General features: G+C 34.7%; 2 protein-coding genes across 2 annotated transcripts; both read left to right on the forward strand.

The window, feature by feature from the left end:
- Window positions 1–1,098: 1,098 nt before the first annotated feature.
- LOC142977084 (transmembrane reductase CYB561D2-like) lies at window positions 1,099–5,073 on the forward strand. The gene is made up of 3 exons (XM_076120780.1): window positions 1,099–1,430; window positions 3,487–3,679; window positions 4,011–5,073. The coding sequence occupies exons 1-3, from the start codon at window positions 1,236–1,238 to the stop codon at window positions 4,328–4,330; spliced, it is 708 nt and encodes a 235-aa protein (XP_075976895.1). The 5' UTR covers window positions 1,099–1,235; the 3' UTR covers window positions 4,331–5,073.
- Window positions 5,074–9,332: 4,259 nt separating this feature from the next.
- On the forward strand, window positions 9,333–12,964 carry LOC142976997 (transmembrane reductase CYB561D2-like). The gene is made up of 3 exons (XM_076120655.1): window positions 9,333–9,708; window positions 10,606–10,798; window positions 12,387–12,964. Exons 1-3 carry the CDS (start codon window positions 9,493–9,495, stop codon window positions 12,689–12,691), a joined length of 714 nt encoding a protein of 237 aa, XP_075976770.1. The 5' UTR covers window positions 9,333–9,492; the 3' UTR covers window positions 12,692–12,964.
- The last annotated feature ends 245 nt before the right edge of the window (window positions 12,965–13,209 follow it).

Here is a 13,209-nt window from a genome sequence, read left to right on the forward strand (position 1 = left end):
AGTCTTTTCGCATTATAAAATAAAAAATAATAATAAATTTAACCCATTAATGTCCCACTGCTGGGCAAGGGTCTCCTCCCGTAATGAGGGAGGGATTAGGCCTTGAGTCCACCACGCTGGCCAAGTGCGGGTTGGGGACTTTGCATGCCCTCAACAAATGTTTTAAACAAATTTTTAGACATACAAGGTTTCATCACAATGTTTTCCCTTCACCGTTGGAGCATGTGATAATTATTTCTAATACACACATAACTTCGAAAAGTCATTGGTGTGTTGCCTCGGGTCTGCCTGCGACCACTGGCGTGGCAGGTGTCAACTTATACCACTCGGCTATCGCATTATAATATGTATGAACTTGTAATAAAATCTCTTTGGGTTCAAGAATCACAAATGAGTACACCGTTCATTAGGTTTCCTTCAGTAAGGTCGTGAGGTACCCAAATATCGAGCTTTTTTGTGTAGAGAAAAAAATTTATTACAAGTTCATACATACTATAATGCGAAAATACTTTTTCCCCGACCTAATACTATCGCCAAATCTTATGAGTTAACCCACAGTCACATTCTAAGAAGCTTAACTCCATTGGTTAGACCCGAAACGGTTAGCGTTAAATATGCAAACCGCTCTTGACCTATATTTCAATGGCCCTTTCAAACCTCACTCAATATGAAGTGTATTAATTAAAATGTACACAGTTCAAGACATGTTAGAAGTATACAGAAAATATATTTAAGTTATAAGTAGGTACATGGCTGTTTGGTTTTAATACAAAATACTACCCCGAAAATTGTCTTCGCGATTTAATACCGGCTGTTTAATATGAATATTATTGAACGTAGCAGCAAAATTGGTATTTTTTTTTTCCTTTTTCTTCATGGTGCTTGACTTGAAATCAAGTAAAATAGATGTATAAGCACAGTTGCAACACTCATTTAAAGACAGTTTCATGTCTCCGTCCGTGACACGATTCGGATTAATTTATCAGCTATAAATATCACGATATAATTTAATCAACGGATCCTGATAAAAGGGAAATAATCTTTCATTACTATTTTCATGATCGTTGAGTTATAAATTTCATTCGGATATAGCTTTATTGGCACTTCAGAATGGACGATTGAAGAGTTCGCTAATAAAATACGTCATCAGACTAAGTAATAAATAATTTCGCTCAAATTTTCTCTTAGGACATTATATTTATTTTAGTGAGTTGTTTAAGAAGTGATATTTCAAAATGGCCGAGTCAATGTTTGTTTTGGAAGAAAATGTGTTCGTGAAGACGATTTTGTCGTCATACAATGTTTTAGTTCATATATTGTTGGGAATGATAGTGGGGATTTCGTTACTGTTCGCCGTAAAATTGGATTACAATGCTACTTCGGTTCCGGAGGACATTATTCTGCTACATATACTGCTGTGTGTGCCTGGAGTAAGTACTTGAAAGAAAGATGTAATTTTTATTTAGGTATTCTTTTTGTAGCATTGAATGTTCTTTTCATATGCAATTGCTGATACACCTTCCTTTTACAGAAAATGTTGCAGATTATAGCGACTTCTACAGACAATCTGCAACATTTTCTGTAAAAGGTTACATTTTCTGTTAATTTAGTGCATTGCAACATAAGTACCTATTATGAATTTCAATAATGCAATCCCTTACACATTATGCACATTGCACAGTCTTGTTGAATGAAACATCGACGTTCATAAAAAGTTGCTTTGGATAACAATCCATACTAATATTATAAATGCGAAAGTAACTCTGTCTGTCTGTCTGTCTGTCTGTCTGCTACTCAATCACGCCTAAACTACTGAACCAATTTGCATGAAATTTGGTATGGAGATACTTTGATACCCGAGAAAGGACATAGGCTACTTTTTACCCCGGGAAAATGACGCATTTCCCGGGAAAATTCAGGTGGCGAACGAAGTCGCGCATAATCAATATTATAATGACATTAAATAAACAAAATTCCGTTGTCATGGCAACTGTTTTAATGGCGGATATGCCTTAGCGCGACTTCGTTATATTAAGAGATATAAATAATGTTAAGAATATTTTTCGTGAAACAAAAGCATATTTTATATCATCACGCTACGACCAATTGGAGCAGAGTAACATTAAAAAAGTGTTACAAAAACTTGGAAAATTCTGACCCATTCTCTCTTATGTGACGCAAGCGAAGTTGCGCGGGTCAGCTAGTAATTGATAAATTAAAACTTTCACCACATAAAATTTTTAACATCATTTTCAAACCATAATTTGTTACTGTCACACTAGGAAGATATAAAATACACATCTCATCAAATATAGTTTTAAATGACTGTATATGCGAATTCACGCTAGTTACTACCAAAGATATATATTCCATAGATTAACCTTCGTTCAAAGCTTATCTCGCAACATAAAACTATTTCTTAATCTCTTGTATCCGCATACAGTTCCTATACATCGACACCTCACACCGCCTTATCATTGGTAATAATATAACTGGAATTTCAAGGAGTTTTCAATTTTTAGCTAATCCAGTGATAAGGTTCTTAATCAAGCGTAACTGTTAATCTTGTGTGACCGTTAAACCTCCTTGACTGATAAGGCTAACTCGGTTTTTGATATAGTTTAATCGCACGGATGTAACTATGTGCTAGCAATATACATAATATAAAACTCTTTCGCTACTGAGTAACTGACCGATGGAAAACGCACAGCTGAAACTAATGACCTTAGAGAGTTGAAATTTGGTATGAAAATTTCTAAGGAAGTGTAGAGGAGCACTAAGGGAGGATCCTTGGAAATTTCCCTCCGAAGGGGTGAAACTCCACTAGGAAAGCCAAAGCTGCAGGCGGAAGGCTAGTAGTTTATAAAATGAATGGAAATGTCTGTTCGTCTATCCGTTTTCGCGATTTTACCACTGAACTGATATTGACAAAAACAGAAGACTACTTTGTTAATAATTTACTGGTTCTTGAATTTACCTTAAATACACGAAAGCGGATATAACTGCGATTAGTAATAATTTTCCACTAGTAGCGATAATTTACATGCATCGTGTGAAATTTTATCAATGATGTAGATAGGCATCTTAGTGATGACGCCAATGAACGCATAACATGTGTTATAATTTATTAGTATATCTCCTATTACTCACCTAGTTTAAATAATATGTATAACTTGCAATAAATGTTAAACATTTAGTAGTACAAAAACGGAAATGGTACTTAATTGCTTTCTTGGCACTGAATCCTTTCATCAAATATCCATAATTAAATAATTATAGAAATAATGAAGATGCTTTCAATTTTACCCAGAAGATCTCCCTCACGACTTCATTAAAATACGGTCAAACACTCAACAGTTACCTGTACCTTGCGATTGCTTTAATTCTTTACTACGGAAGAATGATTGAGACTGCATGATACTTGGCCCAAATGACGTACAAACGATATAAAACGAAAATCTCATATTCATGTTTCTCTAATTCCAGTACACGCTGATAATGACCCAATCAATTATGAGTATGACTCATTACAACACGTGGTCGTCGAGCCTCAGTATAGCGAATAAAAGACGAGTACATTGGATCTTGCAAGTGATCGGTTCAGGATTTGGTTTAACTGGCAGTATCATCATCATGGTGTATAAGGATGTTAATTTTAATACGTTACATGGACAATTTGGTAAGCTCTTCGTAAATTCCTATATGTAAAATTACGTGAATTTTGGAAATGCAAGTAATCACGCTTTTAATAATCTAATATTTATCGGTGGTCTCGGTGATGGGGGTTCGATTGACGAGCCAGGCAAAGTTGACGTTAGTTGATGTGTAAAGTTAACTCCCTTTTAGTGATTATAATAATATGGTGTGTGTAGGAAAGAATGTTACCGACAATGTTAGTATCCTGCCCGGTGTACGACCATGAGTTCTTAATATGGGAGCAATCCCTAAGCTCAAAAGCAATTTACCTGTAAACAGCAAAATGCTAATGTTATACCTGTTTTAAATTCCAGGGTTAGTAACACTGATCTTCACAATAATCAGCATGATCAACGGCGTCACATCTCTCCTCTCACACCGTCTGCGGCGTTTCATCCCTCCAATCCTCTCAAAGATCACTCACATAGTCCTTGGGATCGTGGCCTACGCATCAGCCTCTGCCTGCCTTTGCTACGCCTTCAACAAGACCATGTTCAAACTGTGGACAAGTGACAGCGTCGCTTTAGGCGTTATTTCTATTACGGGAATCTTCACTTTGATGGTCTTGATCAATCCTCTAGTTAATTTGTGTAAGAAATTCATTAAGCTTATTAAGACTAGGTTAGAAAAGTAGATGTAGATATTTGAATGTTGGAATATTATGAGACTTGTTTACACAAAAGGTAGGTAGTTGGCTACAGTGAACCCTTGTGCATTTTACAAAACGTAAATGTTATGTAAACAAATGAATGAAAGGTATAGACTATGTGGACTGATTGAGATTAAATTGTAGGTAAATAAGTGACTGTTAATTTAATTAGATATTGTGTTTAGCATTATTTTTTAATAAATTATTTGCATAACATGGTAACGACGCTTTGTTTAGAAATTAGCTTCATATAATATAACTTGTGTATACCTTAGTTAAGTCATAAATATGAGATAGTAACATATAGTTTTCATCATTTTATAAGAGAATGAAAATTCTACATCATGAGTCATTTTTAACCCATTAAAAATCTAGTCAAACATTATCACAAATCATAACTGTCGAACTTATTAGAATTGAAAAGGCATTATAAAGGCAGAATTTAATAAATTATAATAAATACTTATTTTAATAATCATAATTGCCTGTCGGTGTATGATCAATGGCTTATTTAGTCCAAATTATAATATTATAGCAGATAAAAATGTATATTTAAGTTAATTGGATTATACTTACATGGTTTAGTAATATTTATGGCTGCATTCATTTGCATGTAATATTGAATAATGATGTGCAGTGTATGGTTTTGTTTTAGTCGTAATTTTAGATTTATATTTATGTTCAATTTTGTAATAAAATATGCATAGCTTTTTTATTTTCAGTGACGACATATGCTTCTTTCTATAGTTAAAAGATTGACAAGTTAGCCCTTTATGTGTCCCACTGCTGGGCAAAGGCCTCCCCTCTTTCCTTCCAAACCTGTCTATCTTGTGACATGCTTCGCCACGATGGACCCGCAAATGCCACTAAATCGTCATGCCACCTGACAAGGGCTAACAAAAACAAAAAATAAAAAAAATAACAAGTTAATTAATAAAATTTAATGATTTGTAAAAAATATACATATAGTACTAAAATAATAATATTGAGTAAAGCTTTAAGAAAATTACTTCGTCTGAAATAAAAATTAGGTTAGTTGTGTTTTTACTCAAGTACGAAACAGCCTGACATATTTACTTAGAAATTAAATAATTTCTACAGACAGGGGCGATTTTCTACCATTATTGACTATTCACAGAATTTCTACACGTGGCGAAAATTTTCTATCATTATTGACTATCCACAGTCGAGTACCTAGCTGTTGGGAAATATTGTCAGAAATAATTATCACCAGAATTACTAACAATTTTTAAACTTTTTTGAATAATAATGTCCTCCTAGCCGATACGGCTACGGCGGTCAGTTTCATTGAAACTGGCCATCTGTGCAGGACTTTGTTTATAGTGTCCAAGTGTGTGCACAATACACAGGTACACTCTCTATTCCATCACTCTCATAGTTTGGTGGGACGGATAACCGACACGACCAGTGAGAGGTCAGGCGCAGGACCGACGGCTTTACGTGCTCTCCGAGGCACGGAGGTCTTCGACCTCAACTTCCCAACTCCGGGCAATCTCTAAGAAATTCTTAACAGAAAATCTCAGAAAAGACTTTTTGGCCCGACCCAGGATTCGAACCCGAGACCTCTCGCACCGCAGTCGCATATACTACCGACCGCGCCACAGAGGCAGTTAATTTTTTGAATAGGCACAGGCTATCAGTTAATACCGCAAGTAGAAAATCTCTTTAAAGTGCGCTACTAGACAGTAACGTATATAGAAAATTGCGATACAGAAGTGTACAAAAATACCAAAGTAATCAAGCCTCTTGATACCCACTTGACACGTACACAATACAAGTACAAGTATAGTACAAAATACTGTCATTAACAGACTGATTAAGATAAATTAAATACAATAGGCGCCCATAGCCAGTTGCGCTCACCGGTCGGTAAACGATCTGTGGGTTAAGCAACCGATGGCGCGGTCATTCCATAGATGGGTGACCACATAGTGGTATTTGAGCTGGGCGTCTCTGTGCTTCGGAGGGCACGTAAAAAGTTGGTCCCAGCTGTTGCCTACTAATATAACAGTCGTTAAGCCATGTCAAAGGCCTCTCGGGCGGCTTGAACAACTTTGACACTAGGTTGTCCGCTAACCATACGACAAACAAACCAACAATACAATAGAGATTGTTAGTTATCGTTAGGGAGTACCTAGCAACTATCTACATTGTATGTACTACAGTCATTTCTTAGAAGTATCATTGTAATTATGAAGTACAATCCGCAGAATGAGATTGTAACGGTAGACTGAAAACACTAGTTGTTTTCGTGATAAATCACGTAGACGAAAATCATTTATTTGTTTGTAAATTACAGTAAATATTGTGAAGTATTTATGTGTGTTAAAAGATATTTCCATCTAAGGTATGAACATTTTACGCTAAGACTTAAATTTATAGGTCTTTTTATCGTTTTAATTCAGTTCTTATTTCATAATTTAACATTACATATTATTACAAGTCTTTCAATACGTCACATCACTAATTAACATCATATTATGATGTAAATATCATAAAATATTTTTTGATAAAATTGTTAGTTTTATTTACAATATCCTAAAATATTATTCTTAGCAACAAGTCATGGGGAACTTTCAAACAAATACATAAAAATATTGCTGCAACGTTTTCAGCAGCAATACCGTAAATTTTCTTTCTTATTTTGTCTCTCTTTTGTCGTAATTTGTCCAAAATAAACATTTGTGTTTGATTTCATCTACTACCATTTATATGTAACCCAATTTCTCAAAAATGACTGTACCTTGATAAAATCATAGCACATTATAAATAAAGTAGCAATCGAATTCAATGAGAGGTAACAACAAAACGTGTTCCATGGCTTATAGAACACTATGGTTTCTATACTATCTATGGTAGTAATTGTGGGTCAGAGTAATGCGTACGTCACGACATCGACACATTAATTGATAATCGAGTGCACTTGCGCGTGAGCAACGCACGCAGCAATTTGTTCTGTATCGACATGTAGCGTATCGGTTTAATAAATTGTATTTGCGTTTTACACTTCGATATCGTGTTCGGACTTGATTTTGAATTGTATCTAATGGTTGTATCGGAAACTATGCCATTGATTTCTGGGCCGAATGATGGTTTGAGATAATATAGCAGTAAATTGTGTGCGAAATGTGCCTACAACAATTAAATATATCTATGTAATTCGTTTGGAAATACATACATACATACATAAAATCACGCTTTCTTCCAATATGGGTAGCAGGGACCAGAATCACTTGGTACAATCTTTAAAATTTCCCTTACTTAATTCATACATCTTGTCATGTAGGATGTATTAGTTCCAAAAAAATACACTGAGTTAATTTTCCGTGTGAAAATTCCGAAACCCGATCGTCTTTGGTTGTTAGGTGCCTGTGCAGGTTGATTAAGTCTTTGGTGTTAGAAATCGAAAAAAATACAATTGTTATGAAATAAGTCAGAGAACGTGAATCCATGTGAAACGTATAGATATATTTTGAATATTAAAATTATTGTACAATAGAATTTACTAAACCATCACAAATTATCTAGCAGTGACGAATCAACACGCAAAGTAAATGAGATAAATTAAAATAATAATACCAAGAATTGTAAAGAACTAATTACAAATGGTAAAAACAGGAAACAAAACTACATCGCAAATTGTAGTCTATTCATAATTCTTTACGAAGTGATGTTACTTTTACATGGAGATGTATGTTACTGCGCCATGAAAATTATCGTACTCGTAAATATAACAGTGGACGATTTGTTTAAGCTTTATTTGTAACCCATGGCTGTCCCACTTCTGGGCAAGGGTCTCTTCCCTAATTCGGGGCTGGGCCTTCAGTTCGCTGGCCAAGTGCGAGTTTAGGACTTTGCATGCCCTCAAGATTTTTTTAAAGGACAGCAATGTAGTCAAGACTTTACCACGATGTTTCCCTTCACCGTGAGAGCAAGAGTGTTAATGTTATTATTTTTAATACACAAGTCATTGCCACTGGTTCGAACCGTCAAGCAATTGCGTGGGAGGTGCCATCTTATACCACTCGGCTATCACTGCTATATAATATTATGTAGTATTGTAAATAATTACTTTACTTATTTTTATACATTAATAGTCTGTATTTTGTTTTTACTAAACTATACTCACTGCATAAACACTAAAGACCCAGATTTAATTTTTACTTCTATTCTATAACCAAAGTGTGCAAACAAACTAAGCTTAAAAGTGCACCTACCGTCTCTAAGCTTCTCGGCAATATGCCAAATAGGTGCACGTTCCCAAAGTAGTCATTAGCTTTGATAACGACGCAGTTTTAGACCACTAATACTCAGGTCACGTAGAAAAATTTTGTGTTTAAAAAAATACCAAAATGCATTATATTGGAATTAGGACTATGACTGATATCGGAAGACAGGTGTCTCGCCCTGCACTTTATCATTTTTATATCTCAGAAGGCTTAGGTCGCCGCGGCGATATTTATTTTGAGATCAAGATCACTTGAATATCAACTCAAAATAAACACACTGTTTTTTTAAAGAAAATTCTAGATTTTGTTACAGTATTGAGAAAAGGTATTTACTATTTTGTTAACGGATACGACACATCGTAATCTAAGCTAATTCATGCCTATCGATACCACAGCGGAACAATATTGTAAACTATTTACAGCATTCTTACGCTACATAACAATGAGCAATTGCCATAAAATATTGATACCTATGAACATAGTTCCATTACATATATCTAATCTTATCGTAACATTTTTGGTTTTTTCGTAATGCATTATCGTATCAAAAATAATATTAGTTACGTCTACATTATAATATCGATAAGTTATCGTCTCGTATCGTCATGTAAATCATGTGTTTCCTTCACTATACAATTCACCACACACGCCATTACAAACACACTTTAGGAACGTGACTTAGATTTTTTCCTTGGCATTGGCATTCTCATACTATATCGTTTGTAAGAATACATCTACTGATGGCGAGTAAAGTCATATCATATCGCTAGTCTCTGATAATTTATCTACAATTATTATGTGTATGTCATCGGCTGTCGGTTTCATTCTCTGACGGGAATCCAAACTAGGAGTTAGGATTTTTATTTTTATATTAATTTAAATTAAATTTTATACATCATGGATATGAATGGGACTGAAAATGGGGCTTCGAAGTCTAACGGGGGGTCTACGTTGTCATCAAATCAATACAAATTGAAGACTTTTCTGTCATCATTGAATTTGTTGGCTCATGTTCTAATAGGGATTGTCGTCGGTGGGTCTTTGATGTTCTCGTTCAGAAATGGATTACCTATCGGAGCTACGCCTATACACATTGTGCTATGTGTCCTAGGGGTAAGTGTATTTTTATTTTTCGTATTTGCTTTGTTGACTAAAAGAATGTGTGGAATGTGCATTTATTCCGAATTTGATGGATAATAGTTTAAAAAAACAGTCTTACCATATTCTTTAAACAATATGATGAGTGATGACAGTTAAATTAAGATATTTAAGTGAAAAAAATAATAATAAAGCGTTTATTTTAAAACAAGTTACATTGTTTTATTATATTTATTTTTCAAGTTAACATCTTGTTAAATACGTGTAATTGTCATTTTCTTGGTGTAATTATATTTTAAATACAACTAAAGTCATCAACCTGTCGTTATATGTCTCGTAAAATCTTTTATTAGGTAGTTTAAATGGTTCTGCGTTAATTACTTTCTTTATTGAAACAAAATTAAATGCAATTAGCAAATGTTTGTTTTACGACAAACCTGGGTGGTCCAATCTTAAAATATTTTATCATCTCTCGTTGCCCTTCCAGTTCTTTAAACATATCTATATATGTATAATAAGGGCATAATAATCACGTAAACGAACGGTTTTAAGAACTCGAATGCTTGTTTAATTTTTAACAAATACTTTCTACCATTGAATTAAGAATATATTTACTATAATAATTTTTGGACAACTTTTTAATTACATCTCTAGAATTTTTTAAAATTATTTCTTCTATTATATCGGGTGGTTAGTGGTCAACCTAGTGTCAAAGTTATTTAAGCCGAACGAAAGGCCATTGACATATGTTTAAATTAAACTTGCTTACATAAAAAATATTGTTTTTTTAAAACCTTATTTCAAAAGTTGGTTTTTAATATCTGAAATGTACCTAGAAAATTTTTCGTATTTATAGCTGTTTTTCTTTATAATATTTTTCAATTGTTAACAATTATATTTTGATCTCCACAGTATCAACTCCTTATGGCTGAAGCCATCCTCAGTTTGTCTCCAAATAACGGCTGGTCACTGCACCTGAGGCTGGTGGACAAAAGACGAGCACATTGGATTCTTCAGATCGTCGGGTCTGGACTTGCCATCGCTGGCAGCTTCATCAAGATCCTAGACAAGAGCGTGCATTGGAATACTTATCACGGACAGTTTGGTGAGTACTAAATATATTTATCCACACCTTTGCTAAAGCACTGTTGAGTAAACATGTTATACTGTTCTACCATCACTCACGGTGTCTCGCGTACAAGTACAGTACCTCGATTCTCTACCACTATCGACTACCGACTATCTATCTATCTATCGTATGGTTAGTGGTCAACCTAGTTTCAAAGTTGTTCAAGCCGCCCGAGAGGCCTTTGACATGGCTTAACGACTGTTATCTTAATTGAGAACAACCGGGACCGACTTTTTACGTGCCCTCCGAAGCACGGAGACGCTCAGTTCAAATACCACTATGCGGTCACCCATCTATAGGATGACCGCGCCAACGGTTGCTTAACTCACAGATCGTGTACCGGCCGGTGAGCACAACCGACAACCGGCTAGCTTTCGAAATTTTGACATTTAGAATGTACTGCCATAACATTTCCTACGACACCCGTCAGAGGCGCTGATCAGATTTTCATACAAAATTTCTGGATGACAGGTCGGTTGTCGGTAGTCGATAGTAGTAGAGAATCGAGCTGGTAGGCCTGCGTAGGTAAGGCTGTGATTACGCTTGTATGTGTGGTAGCTACCTTATAGAAGAACCATAGTAAAGTTAATCATTAATTGAATTTAAAGCAACTGGTAGCAGGTCAAGGTGGTAGCTCTAAAGTATTATAATTTGGATTATCGATCAGTTAATAAGTCATTTAATTTCATTTATTTATAAGTTTGCAAGGTACCAAGAAGCATTCTTTAGTCTCTGCCTTCTCCTACAGAAAAAAGGCGTGATATTATGTATGTAGTTTATCTATCGGAGAGACCATCTGTATGGTGGTAAAACCGACACTTACGCGACTATTATGTTTATGCTGCAGTTGTATAAAACAAGTTAAAATGAGTCGGGGATTAACACGAGCGTGGATTATTTGTCATTGGTTGTGAGTCCGCGTGATACCACAAAAGATAAAATATAATGAGTGATCACTGATCGCATTACATTATGTGACACAAAATATTATAAATAATAAATACTTTGCAGATTTTAGTATCCACGTGGTTTAAGTACTTTTGTTTGGTGCATAACAAATAATTTTAAATCAACATGTTTCCATATAGAATAAGCAAATTAACGTAACAATAAGAACAATACTATGTATTTACCGCACCATTTATCATATTTTACTGTTTTGCAAATCAATTCACACTTCAATGGATTCTAAGTTATCAACAGCTGTTTATTTACGTTATCCAGATGTTTTATATTGATTACGAAAACTAGGTTTCAGGGAATCCCAATCGACATATAGAATTAATACAACCGCTTCTATTGTTTAAGTGATAACGCATGTAGCAAGGTAGTACCAGGTTTTATTCCTGGATAGAGCAATAGTTATTGGGTGATTTAGTTTATCAAATCTTAATTAAGACGGGAGTTTGGGTAACACATTCAGTGGATAATAGTCTCGGCATTTTTAAATTAAAAACAGCTTTGTTCTTGTGTTATCAGATTGGAAAAAGAAGATAGAATTTCCTGAATATCTTGTTTCTCTACATACTTTGTTCAACTAATTTATAAACATTTCGTTTCACAGCGCTCGTGGCTCTAGTCTTCACAGTGGTGTCCATGGTCAACGGCCTCACATCTCTCTGGGCATACGAACTGCGAAGATCTCTCCGCCTTCCCGCCAACTTGTCAAAGCTGACCCACATTTGCTTCGGTATCGTTGGCTTCGTCACAGCCGGCATTGCCCTCTGCTACGGGTTTGAAAAAGGTTCCTTCAGAGGCTGGATCGGTGATGCAATGGCTTACACCCTCATCGGCTTCGTGTCTTGTTTCACTTTCATCATCATCATTGATCCCTTTATCACATTCTTCACAAAGATTAGAAGCAATTAATATTTGTAAAAGTCTAGGTGAAGTTTCGTGATTTAAATGCACAGGAAATTATTGACCAGTTTTCTAACCTATTGTTAAAAAAGTAAGAAATTTACTAGTCTTTCGCCTGCCTATGCCAAATATAAGTAACATTCTTATAGATGTAATAAAATTAGTTTAAGATAATTTATAATATGTTAGGTAAGTACTAGTACATTTAAGTAAAGCATGTATAAAACAACGTATAACGTATTTCATAAAATATTTTTGTACTTCTTTAACAAGACACCATATGCTTTAATTGACAATTAAATATGAATATAATAACACCTGTTCTCTTTTAATACCATAATCCCGTAAGTCTGATATTCTCTAAAAGAATCAATCCAATGTCTAATTTGAATGATGATTGATTACAGTATTACGATATGAATAAATCATAAAACTTAAAATTTTATACACTACCATCGTTTTATCTTTCATTCGCACATTTTTGCACACGCAAACACTTAAAAATGTATCGCAACAATATAAATTCA

Source organism: Anticarsia gemmatalis, chromosome 12 (assembly GCF_050436995.1).
Source record: "Anticarsia gemmatalis isolate Benzon Research Colony breed Stoneville strain chromosome 12, ilAntGemm2 primary, whole genome shotgun sequence".
NCBI classification, from domain to species: domain Eukaryota; kingdom Metazoa; phylum Arthropoda; class Insecta; order Lepidoptera; family Erebidae; genus Anticarsia; species Anticarsia gemmatalis.